This window comes from Salvelinus alpinus, chromosome 17 (genome assembly GCF_045679555.1).
Source record: "Salvelinus alpinus chromosome 17, SLU_Salpinus.1, whole genome shotgun sequence".
Lineage (NCBI taxonomy): Eukaryota > Metazoa > Chordata > Actinopteri > Salmoniformes > Salmonidae > Salvelinus > Salvelinus alpinus.
The window spans coordinates 32,131,880-32,151,095 of NC_092102.1; the positions used below are offsets into that span (position 1 = coordinate 32,131,880).

The following is a 19,216-nucleotide window of genomic DNA, read 5'->3' on the forward strand; positions in this document are numbered from 1 at the left end:
CCTGTGGAAGCCATATGAATTGCATCCAAGGAGCTAATTTTCAATATGACCTTTCTCTTGTATTTCTAAGAGGATGGTCTCTCAAAAAGAAAAAGTATGGTTGGTTTTTCTTTGGATTATCTCCAACCATATCTATTGTGTTATATTCTCCTACATTATTTTAACATTTCTACAAACTTCAGAGTGTTTTCTTTCCAATGGTACCAATTATATGCATATCCTGGCTTCAGGGCCTGAGCTATAGGCAGTTTACTTTGGGCACGTCATTCAGACAGGAAGTGGAGAAAAAAGGTTAAGGCCTGCAGTGTGAACTAGGTTCCAGGAGGCTCCGACTGGCCTCTGTTTGGGGCCTCTAAAATCCTTGGGGCCTCTAAAGTCCTAAAAACTAAGTTTAGCACTACTGTACCTGTCAGAACTGATGTGCCAATGTCTTGCCGAAGACTGAAATATAACACAACCGTTTGACATAGAAACACTGGATTTGAGCTGTTAATTTTTTGTTGTTGAATTAATTATGAAATTATGAAAAATATTAATAACATTCCACCCATACCACTAGAGGGTGATTTGGTCATTTGACTGCAGGAAAGGGCTGACATCAATGAGAAATGTCAGGTTTTAAAATATCAAATCAAATTTTATTGGTCACATACACTCACATTAACATCTGCTGAACATGTGTAACGAAATGCTTGTGCTTCTAGTTCTGACAGTGCAGTAATATCTAACAAGTAATCTAACAATTTCACAACAACTACCTAATACACACAAATCTAAAGGGATGGAATAAGAACATGTACATGTAAATATATGGATGAGTGATGACCGAGCGGCATAGGCAAGATACAGTATATACATATGAGATGAGTAATGTAAGATATGTAAACATTATGAAAGTGGCAATATTTAAAGTGACTAGTGATCCATATATTAAAGTGGCCAATGATTTGAGTCTGTACATTCATTATGGAGATGAAAGGAGAAGACAATCCAAGCCAACCTGACTCAGGCCAGGCCATGGTCTGGGGTTCTGGGAACCTGGGACACCTGTGATCGGCTCATAGATGACAGAAAACACACACTCTCTCTCTCTTTCTCTCATACACAGACACATACAGTGCATTCACAAAGTATTTAGACCCCGTTTCTACATTTTGTTACATTACAGCCTTATTCTAAAATGGATTAAATAAAACATTTTCCTCATCAATTTACACACAATACCCCATAATGACAAAGCGAAAAAAGGTTTTGAGAATTTTTTGCTAATTTCTTAAAAATACAAAACAGAAATACCTTATTTACATAAGTATTCAGACCCTTTGCTATGAGACTCGAAATTGAGCTCAGGCGCATCCTGATTCCATTGATCATCCTTGAGATGTTTCTACAACTTGATTGGAGTCCACCTGTGGTAAATTCAATTGATTGGACATAATTTGGAAAGGCACAAACCTGTCAATAGTTGACAGTGCATGTCAGAGCAAAAACCAAGCCATGAGGTCAAAGGAATTGTCTGTAGAGCTCTGAGACAGGATTGTGTCAAGGCGCAGATCTGGGGAAGGGTACCAAAAAAATTCTGCAGCATTGAAGGTCCCCAAGAACACAGTGGCCTCCATCATTCTTAAATGGAAGAAGATTGGAACCACCAGGACTCGTCCTAGAGCTGGCCGCACTGAACAATTTGGGAGAAGGGCCTTGGTCAAGGAGATAACCAAGAACCCAATGGTCACTCTAACAGAGCTCTAGAGTTCCTCTGTGTAGATGGGAAAACCTTCCAGAAGGACAACCATCTCTCCAGCACTCCACCAATTAGGCTTTTATGGTATAGTGGCCAGATGGAAGCCACTCCTCAGTAAAAGGCACATGACAGCCCACTTTATGTTTTCCAAAAGGCACCTAAAGACTCTCAGACCATGAGAAACAAGATTCTCTGGTCTGATGAAACCAATATTGAACTCTTTGGCCTCAATGCCAAGCGTCACATCTGGAGGAAACCTGGCACCATCCCTACGGTGAAGCATGGTGGTGGCAGCATTATGCTGTGGGGATGTTTAAAAATTAACAAAGCAAAGTACAGGGAGATCCTTGATGAAAACCTGCTCCAGAGTGCTCAGGACCTCAGACTGGACAACAACCCTAAGCACACAGCTAAGACAATGCAGGAGTTGCTTTGGGACAAATCTCTGAATGTCCTTAAATGGCCCAGCAAGAGCCCGGACATGAACCCGATCGAACATCTCTGGAGAGACCTGAAAATAGCTGTGCAGCAATGCTCCCCATCCAACCTGACAGAGCTTGAGAGAATCTGCAGAGAAGAGTGGGAGAAACTACAGAAACCCCAAATACAGGTGGCCAAGCTTGTAGCGTCATACCCAAGAAGACTCAAGGCTGTAATCGCTGCCAAAGGTGCTTCAAGAAAGTACTGAGTAAAGATCTGAATACTTATGTAAAATTTATGTTTTTTATTTTTAATAAATTAGCAAAAATAATAATAATCTAAATCAGTTTTTGCTTTGTCATTATGGGGTATTGTGTCTAGATTGATGAGGGGGAAAAAAGTATTTAATCCATTTTAGAGTAAAGCTTTAACCTAACAACATGCACTGTATGCACGCACGCACGCACGCACACACACTCTTACTCTTATTGAAATTATCCCAGTACAACAATCTCTGGATAATTTCTAAGAGGCTTTGCCTGAGTTCCATTAGAGACTAGTTAACACAGGGACATGGAGAGTAATTAAGGTTACTATTCCTACATTCTTTCAAAAGGTTTTATCTAAACTTTGACAGACATAGCCAAGCCAGACTGTGCAGTGTGCCTGAATGAAGTGCAATTGGCATGCCTCTGTCACCCGTTTACGTGACACTTCATTATTTTCTGTTTCTTTCAAGATCTTAGTGCAAGTGTTTTAGGACTCAGGAGAAGTGTCTAACCTTCCCATAAAAACGCACTCTGCTGAAAGGCAAACTCAACTCTCAGTGCTTTTAACTCTGCTCTTCCAAAGAATGAATCCCAGTTTTGAAAAAGGATAATTAGCAAAGACCATTTTTTACAGTCTATGGACTAAGCCAGGGATTGAACTCCCAACCTTCCAATTTCAAGGAAGACACTCTTACTACAAGGCCACTGAGTTTGTTAGCAACTGGAAGAAGCAAGCAACAAAATCTGATGACAGCAATTACTTTAAAATGTAGCCACCTTATTGTAAACAGAGAAAAAAAAGTGGGGATTAAGTTTGAGATTGAAGCAGACCATATTAACAGGGTATCAATCTCCGTTCTAACGCTGTCCTCACCTCATCTGCCATTCTGTCTTGCTCTCTCTCATGATGAGGGAAGTTATCTTTATAGGCAAAGTACCCTGGTGATGGTTGGTTTACGCCTCTAGAGGGCGCTGTTGTCACAGGGAACCTCCTTCTCTGTGTATCTCTCCACTTATCATCAGTACCAGGGAGACACTTGAGGGCCCCACTAACTCTCCAGTCTTCCTCATCGTCTCCTGGTCTCCTGTAGCGACATGGCCTCTCTGCGCCAACCAGAAGGATCCTAGTGCATAGAGATTTATGGCAGCACGTTCTAACTCACCCTCGCGCCTCTCAAGACATTCGAAGGGGGACACTTGTCCTCTGCCCCACCCCCTCTCCAACAACACCCCATCTGCTTAGGTGACATGTGTGTGCAAGCCATATGGAATGCTGATCACTCTCTCCATCATCACAATGTAGCATTTATGAGTCAAGGGAGACATCTGCTAAAGGAGCTTGGTTTACAAGCTCTCACAGTCTCCCTTTTGCCATTTTCATCTGTCTGGGTGTCGGTAGGTAGATCCTCTTGTCTGATCCCTCTCTCTCTCCTTTGGGCTTGTCTCCTTACATTATTTATTTTATTCAAACACCTCTCTTATTCCTGTGGTGCCCCCGTTTCTCTCTGTTCCCCTCATCTCCCTACATGGCACCTCTCTCTCTACTCCTCTCTCTCTCACCTTAGACGTTTATTTATTTCCTAACATTTTACTTATTCTAAGGTGATTAATTTTCTATGCTCTCCGCCGCTGTGCCACATTTACATTTCTCTCCAGGAATTGATGATGGATCAGCTTTGCTGGGTATACAAGGATCTTTCCAGGTTCACAGCCTTCTTTTCGCTGCCTGATGTGTGGGAAAATAAAACATTGAAAAAGGTTGACATGTTCTCTATGCATTCATCAACGCTGGGATTCTAGGTTCCAGATGTCTGGTGTAAAAGAGATTCAACAGAGGGGGTAAAGTGCGGACTGGGTGGAAGGATGAAACAACCAGGACTTCAATGAGCTGTATTAGCCACTTAACACAGAGTTCTGAGAGGAGGATGCTGCTGGGACCAGAGAGACTAGCAACACAATATAGAACAAATAATCCAGCTGCAATAGTCTGATGCTGCTGTTGACCATGTTTTAACTTTCACTTTCCCTTAGCTCCCTTTTCCTATCAAAATATGTAGTACTTTGCAGAGGGGGAGAATTTGGGTACATCTCAAGTAGCTCTGTTGTTCAGTGGGATGGATGACATCATTGTGGTGTTGATAAATGAAGGACAGGATCATTGCACTTAATTTGTCAGATTCAACCTTGGTGAAGGTCCAAGCCTGTGGTGCTGGTCTGAGTTACTATGGTAATCACTATCACCTGTAGGTTTGCACATTCACCCAGCACACACACACATGCACACACATAAGATTAATTAAGCAATAAGGCCCGAGGGGATGTGGTATATGGCCAATAGCACAATAGCACGTCGTTCTAAACCACGACGCAACGCAGAGTGCCTGGATACAGCCCTTAGCCATGGTATATTGGCCATATACCACAAACCCCAGAGGCGCCTTATTGCTATTATAAACTGGTTACAAACGTAATTAGAACAGTAAAAATAAATGTCTTGTCATACCCGTGGTATACGGTCTCATATACCACCCACGGCTTTCAGCCAATCAGCATTTAGGGCTCGAACCACCCCGTTTATAATAATGAGTATAGCTCATTTCAAATATGAATTAATAAGATTTTGGTACAGTAGCCATTATGTATCAAAATGTATTGCAGGGACATCCCATCAGTATGTAACTCCCATACACCACAGCCATTAGGCTATGCATAAGAATGTTTACCAAATTCACTGTCGGAGAAGAGAGGAGTCACTGATGCAGTTTGATACTGGGATTGATTGTGTGGCTTTGGTAGGGATTTCAGGGGTGATGGTGTAGAATGGAAATGGCCTCAGATAGGCTTGGCATAGCTCTTTGATAGTCTCTAAACTGCCATTTCTTCTGGGCTTGAGCCAAACAAGTTCATTATCCAACTGAACACACAAAGTTCAACCTGCTTATCTTTAGGCTAAATAACATGTGTACCCATTTAATGAAATAAGCCTATTGCATATTCATCTCATGAAATTAAACCTATTGGCACATAAACGCTGTAGGTTCTGTAATGACTGCACTAAAAGACCCAGCATGTTGCATGTAACGAAATGATAGAGCATCTGCCTTCTTGAACATTTTTTCTGGGAACAAACACAGTGTGTTTTAATTTGTCTCTTATTGAGCTGAGCGTGTGGTTGGGAAGGGATCACATGGCTATAAAATATATAAAAATGGCACAGGGATATTAATTCTGCTTCCCTGGTGACTGCTGACTTAACTGAATAGTCAATATTTGGTTATTAGTACACTATATAGCAAAGCTATAGAAAGCAAGGAGAAAACACACAATGTTGCTAATAAACCTTAAAAGCTGGTTCTCCTACTTCAATAACCAACGTACTGTTTTCTTACCCTGATCACAGCTGACCCATAGTCTATAGATGCGGGCATCACATCGATCCACCAGGTAGGCTACAAAGTGTGCCTCATAAAGAGTCATCTGTGCCAGTGGCGCCGCTCATCACTTGGAATAATGGGCCTACATTATCAGAGTGTCAGTCTCTCACGCTTCACAAAGCAAGGCAATCAAAGCAGTGCAAGCGGAAAAGCCACCTGTTTTCTCACCAAAGCCTCTATATCTACAAGGGATGGGAGTTGAAGACTAGATGAATAGGTAGTTTTGCTAACACCAGCCTCTCTACGTCCATGATCTCCATGTAGTCACGTGGGTCGCGCATCAGCCAGGCTAGGGTATAGGCGTTACAAATGACAAAATGGGGTTATGAAATGTATTCTTTTAGGAGTTTATCACCACTGTATTTGGTTTAGACTAGTTTAGACAGCCGGGAAGAAGTATTGGATATAAGAGAGACGTCAACTTACCAACATTACGACCAGGAATACGACTTTCCCGAAGAGGATCCTCTGTTTGGACCACCACCCAGGACAATGGATCTAATCCCAGAAGCCGACCCAAAACAACGGCACCGCAGAGGGGCAGACAGAGCGGCCTCCAGGTCAGGCTCCGAAGACGTGCACATCGCCCACCGCTCCAGAGTATACTATTCGCCAATGTCCAGTCTCTTGACAATAAGGTAGACGAAATTCGAGCAAGGGTGGCCTTCCAGAGAGACAGAGATTGTAACATCCTCTGTTTCACGGAAACATGGCTCTCTCGGGATATGTTGTCGGAATCAGTTCAGTCACCGGGCTTCTCCATGCATCGCACCGACAGAGATAAGCACCTCTCTGGGAAGAGGAAGGGCAGGGGTGTATGCTTCATGATTAACGACTCATGGTGTAATCATATACAGGAACTCAAGTCCTTCTGCTCACCCGACCTAGAATTCCTTACAATCAAATGCCATATTACTTCCCAAGAGAATTCTCGTCAGTTATCATCACAGCTGTGTACATTCCCCCTCAAGCAGACACCAAAACGGCCCTCAAGGAACTTCACTCTATGTAAACTGGAAACAATATATCCTGAGGCTGCATTTATTGTAGCTGGGGATTTTAACAAAGCAAATTTAAGAACAAGGATACCTAAATTCTATCAGCATATTGATTACAGTACTCGCGGGGGTAACACACTCGATCACTGCTACTCTAACTTCCGCGATGCGTACAAAGCCCTCCCCCGTCTTCCCTTCGGCAAATCCGACCAATACGCCATCTTGCTCCTACCGTCTTATGGGCAGAAACTCAAACAGGATGTACCAGTGACTAGAACCATTCAACGCTGGTCTGACCATTCGGAATCAACGCTTCAAGATTGTTTTGATCACACGGACTGGGATATGTTCCGGTCAGCCTCAGAGAACATCATCGGTCTATATGCTGACTCGGTGAGTGAGTTTATAAGGAAGTGCATTAGAGATGTTGTACCCACTGTGACTATTAAAACCTACCCTAACCATAAACCGTGGATGGATGGATGGCGGCATTCGCGCAAAACTGAAAGAGCGAACCATCGCATTTAACCATGGAAAGAGGTTTGGGAATATGGCTGAATATAAACAGTGTAGTTATTCCCTCCGCAAGGCAATCAAACAAGTGAAATGCCGGTACAGGGACAAAGTGGAGTTGCAATTCAACGGCTCAGACGAGATGTATGTGGCAGGGTCTACAGACAATCACGGACTACAAAAGGAAAACCAGCCACGTCACGGACACCGACGTCACGCTTCCAGACAAACTAAACACAGCTCAGCATTTAACACCATAGTACCCTCCAAGGTCATCATCAAGCTGGAGGCCCTGGGTCTCAACCTCGCCCTGTGCAATTGGGTCCTGGACTTTGACGAGCCTCCCCCAGGTGGTGAAGGTAGGAAACAACATATCCACTTCGCTGACCCTCAACACTGGGGGCCCCACAATGTGGCATGCTCCTGTACTCCCTGTTCACCCACGACTGCGTGGCCATGCACGCCTCCAACTCAATCGGCAATTTTGCGACACAACAGTAGTGGGCTTGATTACCAACAACGACGAGACAGCCTACAGGGAGGAGGTGAGGGCACTCAGGTTGTTTTCCTGACACCACACTCTCTCACTCAACATCAACAAAACAAGGAGATGATCGTGGACTTCAGGAAACAGCAGAGGGAGCACCCCCCTATCCACATTGAAGGGACAGCAGTGGAGAAGGTAGAAAGTTTTAAGGTCCTCAGCGTACACATCACAGACAAACTGAAATGGTTCAGCCACACAGACAGTGTGGTGAAGAAGGCGCAACAATGCCTCTTCAACCTTAGGAGGCTGAAGAAATTTGGCTTGTCACTCAAAACCCTGACAAACTTTTACAGACAAACCTTTTAAAATCCCACCGTACCTTCTCCGCTGTGCAATCCGGTTTTCGAGCTGGTCACTGGTGCACCTCAGCCATGCTCAAGGTACTAAACGATATCATAACCGCCATCGATAAAAGACAGTACTGTGCAGCCGTCTTCATCGACCTGGCCAAGGCTTTCGACTCTGTCAATTACCGTATTCTTATTGGTAGACTCAACAGCCTTGGTTTCTCAAATGACTGCCTCGCCTGGTTCACCAACTACTTCTCAGACAGAGATCAGTGGGTCAAATCGGAGGGCCTGTTGTCCAGACCTCTGGCAGTCTCTATGGGGGTACCACAGGGTTCAATTCTCGGGTCGACTCTTTTCTCTGTACATATCAACGATGTCGCACCACGACACCATTCTGTATACATCTGGCTCTTCTTTGTACACTGTGTTAACTAACATCCAAACGAGCTTCAATGCCATACAACACTCCTTCCGTGGCCTCTAATTGCTCTTAAAAACGCTAGTAAAACCAAATGCATGCTTTTCAACCATTCGCTGCCCGCACCCGCCCGCCCGGCTAGCATCACTACTCTGGACAGTTCTGACTTAGAATATGTGGACAACTACAAACACCTAGGTGTCTGGCTAGACTGTAAACTCTCCTTCCAGACTCATATTAAACATCTCCAATCCAAAATCAAATCTAGAATCGGCTTCCTATTTCGCAACAAAGCCTCCTTCACTCACGCCGCCAAACATACCCTCGTAAATCCTCAACTTCGGCGATGTCATTTACAAAATAGCTTCCAATACTCTACTCAGCAAACTGGATGCAGTCTAACACAGTTCCATCCGTTTTGTCACCAAAGCCCCTTATACCACCCACCACTGCGACCTGTATGCTCTAGTCGGCTGGAACTCGCTACATATTTGTCACCAGACCCACTGGCTCCAGGTCATCTATAAGTCCATGCTAGGTAAAGCTCTGCCTTATCTCAGCTCACTGGTCACGATAACAACTCCCACCCGTAGCACGTGTTCCAGCAGGTATATCTCACTGGTCATCCCCAAAGCCAACTGGTCATCCCCAAAGCCAACACCTCCTTTGCCAATGACTGGAACGAATTGCAAAAATTGCTGAAGCTGGAGACTTATATTTCCCTCACTAACTTTAAACATCAGTTATCTGAGCAGCTAACCGATCTCTGCAGCTGTGCATAGCCCATCTGTAAATAGCCCATCCAATCTACCTATCTCATCCCCATATTGTTTCTATTTACTTTTCTCCTATTTTGCACACCAGTATTTCTACTTGCACATCACCATCTGCTCATCTATCACTCCAGTGTTAATTTGCTAAATTTGCTAAATTGTAATAACTTCGCTACTATGGCCTATTTATTGCCTTACCTCTTCATGCCATTTGAACACACTGTATTTAGACGTTCTTTTTTTCTATTGTGTTATTGACTGTACGCTTGTTTATTCCATGTGTAACTCTGTGTTGTTGTTTGTGTCGCACTGCTTTTCTTTATCTTGGCCAGGTCGCAGTTGTAAATGAGAACTTGTTCTCAACTGGCCTACCTGGTTAAATAAAGGTGAAATAAAAAATTCAAAGATGCACAATTGAGAGCATCCTGTCGGGCTGTATCACAGCCTGGTACGGCAACCGCAAGGCTCTCCAGGGGGTGGTGCGGTCTGCACAACGCAAACTACCTGCCCTCCATGACACCTACAGCACCCGATGTCACAGGAAGGCCAAAATGATCAAAAGGACAACAACCACCCTAGCCACTGCCTGTTCACATCGCTACCATCCAGAAGGTGAGGTCAGTACAGGTGCATCAAAGCTGGGACCGAGAGACTGAAAAACTGTTTCTATGTCAATGCCATCAGACTGCTAAACAGCAATCACTAACTCAAAGAGGCTGCTGCCTACATTGACACCCAATCACTGGCCACTAATAAATGGATCACTAGTCACTTTAACAATACCACTTTAAATAATGCCACTTTAATAATGTTTACATATCTTACATTACTCATATCATATGTATATACTGTATTTTATACCATCTATTGCACCTTGCCTGTGCCGCTCGGGCCATCCCTCATCCGTATATGTACATATTCTCATTCAGCCTGAGCAGATTTGTGTGTATTAGGTAGTTGTTGGGGAATTGTTAGATTACTTGTTAGATATTACTTCACGGTCGGGAACTACACGCACAAGCATTTCGCTACACTCCCATTAACATCTGCTAACCATGTGTATGTGACAAATAACATTTGATTTGATGAAAGGAGTTCCAATGCGCAGGTCGCCAATGCTCGCCTCCGCTAGTCGCTATCCATGGTGCTGAATGTTTTCATTCGGAGAGTCAGCACTCTCAATATTGAGTGAAAGAGAGAGAGTGCGGCCATGTGGTTCGCATTTTTACTTTCCGTGGGCGCTTGGGGATTTATGTAATGTTTTATTATGTGGGTTTATAGGGTTGTGTTGGGACACTTGTTGGATGTGAGTAGGTTTGGATACTCCAATAGAAAACCAGGCGCAACAGTAACCTTTGCATTTTGTAAAATAATAAAGTCAGACATTTTCTAATCTAGCCTATAGGCTCTCATATCACGCATGCACAAACGAGATGCAAACGCTGGAGGAACTTATCTTTTGGACAGAATGCGTTGGATCTCAAACATCTCGAGGACAATGATTATCTCTCAACATTCTAGAATATACATGGAAGAAAATGGTGATTGAACATTTTAGAAACTATAGACTAAGTGCAGTAAAATATTATTGTGGGAATAATCGAAATGTAATTGACGACAATGATTATCCACATTGAACTCAAGTAGCCTAATGAGCGCACGTTTTTTGGAAGGGGAAAAGAACCCAACGTTGCCTACATTTGAAACCTTCCATACACTTCCTCTTTTATCTGTGTGCACCTCCTCCCCACGCCACACCTGCTGTTGGATTGATTCTACGCCACAGCCAGAGAGGCGAGAGCTAAACCACAGTGAGCACCACTCCCACCTGTAAGAGTTTCTCCGCACCGAGGGCTTGAAGATGAAGAAGCAAAATGTGCGGACCCTGTCTCTTATCCTCTGCATGTTCTCCTACCTGCTGGTGGGCGCTGCGGTGTTCGACGCACTGGAATCCGAGACGGAGAGCTCCCGCCGACGCATCCTTGAGCTGAAGCGCACTGAGATGAAGAAGAAGTGCCGCTTCTCCGAGGACGACTACCGGGAGATCGAGCGGGTGGTGCTGCAAGCGGAGCCCCACCGCGCCGGGAGACAGTGGAAATTCGCCGGGTCTTTTTACTTTGCCATCACGGTCATCACCACCATTGGCAAGTTTTGCTAGCTTCCCTTAGGCTACTTTTGTCATGGCTGAGTTATAGTGTTACAGGTGTCAGGGAATTGTTTTATAATACAGTGTATCTGCAGTGTTCTGCATCGGCAAATAGTCTACTGTACAGAAGAGCCAGCCATTTGCCTATTTTAAAGTCTAATTTAATACATTGCACATCTACACCGAATATCGTAGCATGTTATTCCTTATTCTCGGCATCCCTTAACCATTGGCTTCAACAGCATCATTATTAGTCTACAATAACACACAGTAAAGAGTAACTGAGTGTTCCTCTGGGTGGCCATCTATCTCCACAGGCTATGGCCATGCAGCTCCAGGCACAGATTCAGGGAAGGTCTTTTGCATGTTCTATGCTGTGCTGGGCATCCCGCTCACCCTGGTCATGTTCCAGAGCCTGGGCGAGAGGATGAACACGTTTGTCTGCTATCTCCTGCGCAGGGCCAAGCAGTGCCTAGGGTTACGGAGGACTGAGGTGTCCATGGAGAACATGGTCTTGGTGGGCTTCCTGTCCTGCATAGGCACCCTGTGTGTTGGGGCAGCAGCCTTCTCCCACTATGAGGCCTGGACCTTCTTCCATGCCTACTACTACTGCTTTATCACGCTCACCACCATTGGGTTTGGGGACTTTGTGGCCCTGCAGAAGAAGGAGGACCTCCAGGAGAAGACTACCTATGTGGCCTTCAGCTTCATGTACATCCTGGTTGGACTGACAGTGATAGGAGCCTTCCTCAACCTGGTAGTGCTGCGCTTCCTCACCATGAACACAGAGGATGAGAGGAGGGACGCCCAGGAGAGGGCCTCAATCAAGAGAGAGAGGGGCCTGCTGACCATGGGGCTCCATGGAGGAGGACCAGGGCAGGGCAGAGGAGTGCTTAGGATCAGGGAGAGGGACAGGATGGGGCAGAGCCGCAGTCACATCAATCTTTTCCTGCCAATGGAGGAGGGCACTAGCCGCACCAACCTCATCTCCTCTCCAGCAGAGGAGCAGGAGGATAGGGACAGGGGTGCCCCCTGCAGGCAGAGGCTGCATTTACAGCTGCATGGCACTGGCAGACGAAGGCCAGAGTCTCCCCTGGGCTCCTTGTGTTCCTGTATGTGCTACCGTCTGGAGGTGTGTGAGAGCCCCCTGCCTTCCCACAGGGAGCAACCTGGGTGCAACATGAACTCGGTCTACTGCAACTCCATCTCTTACAGGATCCAGAGCTGGAGACCCAGAGACAACACAGGACTCTCGTCCCCAGGCAGCACACTCTCGCTTGGGCACAACTTCAGGGAGTACCCCTGCTGCCGGAGGAAGTCAGTGTAGCACCACGTGGGACAGAATATTTGTTTGTAACGGTTGGATTAATAAAGTATTTTATACATATTTTAATACACTACATAGGCAAGGTGTTGTAGTACACTGTAGATGCACACACTTGATTAGAAATAAATTGGTTTAAAGTATTGACAGAGGCAAGAGAATCTGTTTTATAACAGGAATTTTAGAACCTATTTTCCCTAATCAAATGATTACAATGCTGTAGTTATACAGGATGAATTTAAGTTGTTTTTGCATTATAGCCGCTGGAGATGTATCTTGTGAATCAATTCACTTACTATTGTAATACTCTGTGAGTTGCTTGTTCTTTCCCCAATATTTTTTCCTCCTGGATAGTTTATTAGTATTATTATCTGCATTATAGATTTGTTTTGCATGCAAATAAGAGTGGAGATGCATGATTGAGATGATACACGGCATGATAATTATATTAACAAAAATGTAATGATGCAAATGACTATCACTATAGATATTTGGGCATTATGATTGTTTTTTAAGTACACACACACACACACACACACACACACACACACACACACACAGTAAAGCAGGTCCTCAGCGTGATGGTTGCTGCGGATTCTGTGGAAAGTACTTCATATTGCATGCCTTTAATGGAATTATGTTTTAATGAGGACATTAATAGATAGGAACGTGAATATGGTAGCAATGGCCTTTAATTAACCATATCAATGACATATATAAATCATCATATTACTTGTCCTTATAGCAGGTGGTTAAAAACAGCCCTGCATACATTTCCCTGTACTAATGCACAACACATGCACAGAGACAGTTTGCCTTCTATGTGTTGATTTACATTTTATGGATGTAGCACATGCCTGATATGTAGCAAGACCTTTCAGAAATATGTAAGCCTATTTATTTCCATGCTCCATGGGCCTTTAAACCATATTATGTTTTCAGATGAGACAAATCTTGTTTTTCTTGCAACTGTCATTGAAATTTATAATCAGGTTTGGTTTTTAATCTTGCGAAGCCCTGTCTTGATGTTGACAAAATATTCTTATATATTTTTTTAATTTAACTAGGGAAGTCAGTTAAGAACAAATTCTTATTTACATTTGACGGCCTACCTCGGCCAAACCCGGATTACACTGGGCCAATTGTGCGCCGCCCTATAGGACTCCCAATCACGGCCGGATGTGATACAGCCTGGATAAGATGAGAAGGAATCATAAACAAAATGAAAATAATGCATATTTTAGATGTTTTCCCCCAATCCCTTAACATTTCTATATAATAAACTCTACAACTAGCTGTCTATCTCTAATAGAGATAACATGCTCCCAGAACCAACACTGAGACCATTTGACTGCTTGATGGTCATGTGTAGTTTCACACACGCGCACACACACACAATGGTAGAACAGTTTATTATGGCACAAAAAACACATTTAAATGTGACTAACAAGAGAACTGATTCTCCATGGACTTCCCATTTGTGCTGAATAAGACGCTCTGTGCATAAAGTCAATTACCAGATGCTATTGATTCTCTCACTTCACAGAAAAAGTTAGGATAAAAGAGTCAGAAAGAGAATCTCAATAAGATATTTTAGAAAGATACTGTATTAATGGCCTTGATGATTTATTGGCTTGAGGCCCGTGCATATACTGTAGATTTGGAATGTATTCAGACACCTGGATTTTATCCACATTTTGTTGTTACATCCTTATTCTAAAATGGATTTAAAAAAATCCCCTATCAATCTATACATAATACCCCATAATGACAAAGCAAAAACAGGTTTAGACATTTTTGAAAATGTGTGTGTATATATATATATATATATATATATATATATATATATATATATATATATATATATATATATATAGCATTTACATAAGTATTCAGACCCTTTACTCAGTACTTTGTACTTACAGATTCAAGTATTCTTTGGTATGACGCTAGAATTTTGGCACACCTGTATTTGGGAAGTTTCTCCCATTCTTCTCTGCGGATCCTCTCAAGCTCTGTCAGGTTGGATGGGGAGCATTGCTGCACAGCTATTTTCAGGTCTCTCCAGAGATGTTTGATCGGGTAAAAGTCTGGGCTTTGGCTGGGCCACTCAAGAACATTCAGAGACTTGTCCCAAAGCCACTCCTGCATTGTCTTGGCTGTGTGCTTAGGGTCATTGTTCTGTTGGAAGGTGAATCTTCGCCCCAGTCTGCGATTCTGAGCGCTCTGGAGCAGGGATCTCAAGGATCTCTCTGTACTTTGCTCCATTCATCTTTCCCTCGATCCTGACTAGTCTCCCAGTCCCTGCCGCTGAAAAACATCCCCACAGCATGATGCTGCCACCACCATGCTTCCCCGTACGGATGGTACCAGGTTTCCTCCAGACGTGATGCTTGGTATTCAGGCCAAAAAGTTCAAATCTTAGATTCATCAGACCAGAGCATCTTGTTTCTCATGGTCTGAGTCCTTTAGTAGCCTTTTGGCAAACTCTAAGTGGGCTGTCATGTGCCTTTTACTGAGGAGTGGCTTATGTCTGGCCACTTCACTATACCGGCCTCATTGGTGGAGTTCTGCAGAGATGGTTGTCCTTCTGGAAGGTTCTCTCATCTCCACCGAGGAACTCTGGAGCTCTGTCAGAGTGACCATCAGGTTCTTGGTCACCTCCCTGACCAAGGCCATTCTCCCCCAATTGCTCAGTTAGGCCAGGCAGACACCTCTACGAAGAGTCTTGGTGGTTCCAAACTTCTTCCATTTAAGAATGATGGAGGCCACTGTGTTCTTGGGGACCTTCAATGCTGCAGACATTTTTTGGTACCCTTCCCCTGATCTGTGCCTCGACACAATCCTGTCTCGGAGCTCTACGGACAATTCCTTCGACCTCAGGGCTTGGTTTTTGTGCACTGTCAACTGTGGGACCTTATGTAGACCGGTGTGTGCCTTTCCAAATCATGTCTAATTAGTTGAATTTACCACAGGTGGACTCTAACCAAGTTGTAGAAACATGAAGAATGATCAATGGAAACAGGATGTACCTGAGCTCAATTTCGAGTCTCATAGCAAAGAGTCTTAATACTTATGCAAATAAGGTATTTCTGTTTTTTTATTTTTAATACATTTTGCAAACAATTCTCAACCTTTTTTTGCTTTGTCATTATGGTATATTGTGTGTAGATTGATGAGGGGAAAAAAATGTAACAAATGTAACTAATGCTGTAATGTAACAAAATGTGGAAAAAGTGAAAGGGTCTGGAAACTTTCCGAATGCACTGTTTAGTACCTTCAGAAAGTATTCACACCCCTTGACTTTTTCCACATGTTGTTATGTTACAAAGTGGGATTAAAATGGATTTAATTCAAATTTTAACATTTAAAAATATATATATTTTTATAATATAACACAAATATGTCTTGATTAGATAAGTATTCAAGCCCCTGAGTCAATACATGTTAGAACCACTTTTGGCAGCGATTACAGCTATGAGTCTCTGGGTAAGTCTAAGAGCTTTCCACACATGGATTGTGCAACATTTGCCCATTATTCTTTTCCAAATTCTTCAAGCCCTGGTTGTTGATCATTGCTAGACATCCATTTTCAGGTCTTGCCATAGTTTTTACTTAAATCTGTGTCAGCCACTCAGGAACATTCACTGTCTTCTTGGTAAGCAACTCCAGTGTAGATTTAGCCTTGTGTTTTAGGGTATTGTCCTGCTTAAAAGGTGAATTAATCTCCCAGTGTCTGGTGGAAAGCAGACTGAACCAGGTTTTCCTCTAGGATTTTGTCTGTGCTTGGCTCCATTCTGTTTCTTTATCATGAAAAGCTCCCCAGTCCTCAACGATTACAATCATACCCATAACATGATGCAGCCACCACTATGCTTGAAAATATAGAGACTGGTACTCAGTAATGTGTTGCATTGGATTGCTCCAAACATAACATCTTGTATTCAGGGCAAAAAGTGAATTGCTTGTGAGAGCAATTACAAGAATGTTATAATACTTTTATTCCATCAAATGGTTGTTTTATGCAACAGAAGAGGGTTCTTATAACTATATTGTGTCTGTGTGAACTGAAAGTGGGCCTCTGGGAGATTTAACACTGACAGGAGATTTACGATGTCTTTGGGTAATATGCATTCCAGAGCATGAGTTAATGTTTCTGTTTTATAAGGTACCAGAGAGAGAGATGACTCCAGGGCCAGAACCTGGTTTATACACAATGAGAACAGTTTTTACAGCAGATATTGTCTGCTGTGAATTATAAGTATCTTTCATTCAAATCTTAACCCTGTGACCCATTCCATACATCTGTTGTTTGTCATGTAGACTGAAGGGGGTGTATCTTGGTTATAAAAGACCTTTGTACATTTGTCTCGGGGCTCTCAACGAATCATCTGAGGGTGATTCGTCGTCCAGCCATCATTATCGTAGAGCTCTCAATCGATTCACTTTATGTGTGTAGTATTGACCTGCTCCCTTATTAATAAGTGAATAAAGATTTAGTTTAAGTATAACTCTGACTTGTGTGATAAGTTTGTCTACTCATTTGAGAGTAAAGAAATTAACCACAACATGCTTTTGCACAATTTTTGCAGTATTAATTTAGTGCCTTGTTGCAAACAACATACATGTTTTGGAATATTTTTTATTCTGTACAGGCTTCCTTCTTTTCACTCTGTCAGTTAGGTTAGTATTGTGGAGTACAATGTTGTTAAACCATCCTCCATGTTCTCCTATCACAGCCATTCAACTCTGTAACTGTTTTAAAGTCACCATTGGACTCATGGTGAAATCCCTGACCGGTTTCCTTCCTCTCCGGCATCTGAGTTAGGAAGGACTGCTGTATCTTTGTAGTGACTGGGTGTATTGATACACCATTCAAAATGTAATTAATAACTTCACCATGCTCAAAGGTAGGGGTGTCAAACTCATTCCATGGAGGGCCTAGGGTCTGCTGGTTTTTGTTTTAAATTGAAACCTAGACAAGAGAGGATCGAAAACCCGCAGACACTCAATTCTCAGTGGAACGAGTTTGACACGTGCTCAAATTATTATTGAATGTCTGTTTAAAATACCATCTACTAATACCATCTACTAATACCTGGTCTTTGTGGTTGAATCTGTGTTTGAAATTCACTGCTCGATTGAGGGACCTTACAGATAATAGTATAGGTGGGGTACAGAGATGAGGTAGTCATTAAAAAATGTTGTTAAACACTATTATTGCACACAGAGAGACTCCATGCAATTTATTATGTGACTTGTTAAGCACATTTTTACTCTTGAACTTATTTAGGCTTGCCATAACAAAAGGCTTGAATACCTATTGACTCAAGACATTTCAGCTTTACATTTGTAAGTAATTTGTCAAAAGAAATCAAAAAACATAATTGCACTTTGACATTGTGCGGTATTGTATGTAGGCCGGTGACAATTTTTAAATATATTTTTATAAATTTTTAATTCAGGCTGTAACACAACAAAATGTGGAAAAAGTCAAAGGGTGTAAATACTTTCTGAAGGTAATGTATAGAAAGAGAGCGAGATTGAAAGGAGCTCTGTGACAAGGGCGCCCTCTAGAGTTGTAAATCAACGGTCACTGGGCACTTTGCCTATAAAGACAACTTCCCTCATCATGTGTTATTGATTGAGATTGACCAGTCAGCTGTGCTAATCTGACTGTCCTTTAATTGTTTAACTCCCAGCAGAGTATTTCTGAAGTAATCCAGATCTCCACTGAATGATACAGACATACCAAGCAGAAAATAAGGCCAACAGAGAGGAGTGATTATTACACACGGTCTAAATCATTGAACACCAGAGGCCAGTAGTACTCTATTTCTGTTTTCCCAATGCTTCTGAAGCTGGTGAGTTAGGGGCCTGTTTGTAATGGAAAAAATTGAGGTGATGGAGTTGAATCACCTTGCACAGGGAGCCACGCTTTGGATCCTCAGATGAGAGGTGCAGTCATTTTCAATTCCATCCACTGTCACAATCGTTGTATAATGTTTAAGTAAGCAGTAGCATGCAGTCCCTTGTCTCAGGAGATGGCCCAAACCTCCAGGTCGTTGATTAGGAAGTCGTCAGAGGAGGACAACACGTCATTGTCAAATGTGTCACACCTCTGGCTCTGCCCACGGATCAGGCCATCATCTAACCACAGGCCAAAGAGACCACTGAGAGCATGATAGAGCAGGAGAAGGAGGAGAGAAACAAAAGAGAGCATAATTCCTCAACTTTCAAGCACTCCTTTAGACCACTAGTTACTTCCATATTCTGTTGAATTATAGTTAGGGCCCTGGGTTTTGGTTAATTATGTCACATGATCAGGATTTTAACATTTATT

At 42.9% G+C, this 19,216-nt stretch overlaps 2 protein-coding genes across 2 annotated transcripts in view; one reads left to right on the plus strand and one right to left on the minus strand.

The window, feature by feature from the left end:
• The first annotated feature begins 10,724 nt into the window (after positions 1-10,724).
• LOC139542784 (potassium channel subfamily K member 15-like) lies at positions 10,725-14,597 on the plus strand. Its single transcript, XM_071348611.1, has 2 exons — positions 10,725-11,547; positions 11,867-14,597. The coding sequence occupies exons 1-2, from the start codon at positions 11,265-11,267 to the stop codon at positions 12,874-12,876; spliced, it is 1,293 nt and encodes a 430-aa protein (XP_071204712.1). The 5' UTR covers positions 10,725-11,264; the 3' UTR covers positions 12,877-14,597.
• The window catches only part of LOC139542783 (TLD domain-containing protein 2-like), a 28,231-nt gene continuing 23,283 nt past the window's right edge, over positions 14,269-19,216 (minus strand). Inside the window, exon 6 of the mRNA XM_071348610.1 lies at positions 14,269-19,046. Within this exon, the coding sequence (XP_071204711.1) occupies positions 18,911-19,046 (136 nt within the window). The 3' untranslated portion in view covers positions 14,269-18,910. The remainder of the gene's footprint in view (positions 19,047-19,216) is intronic.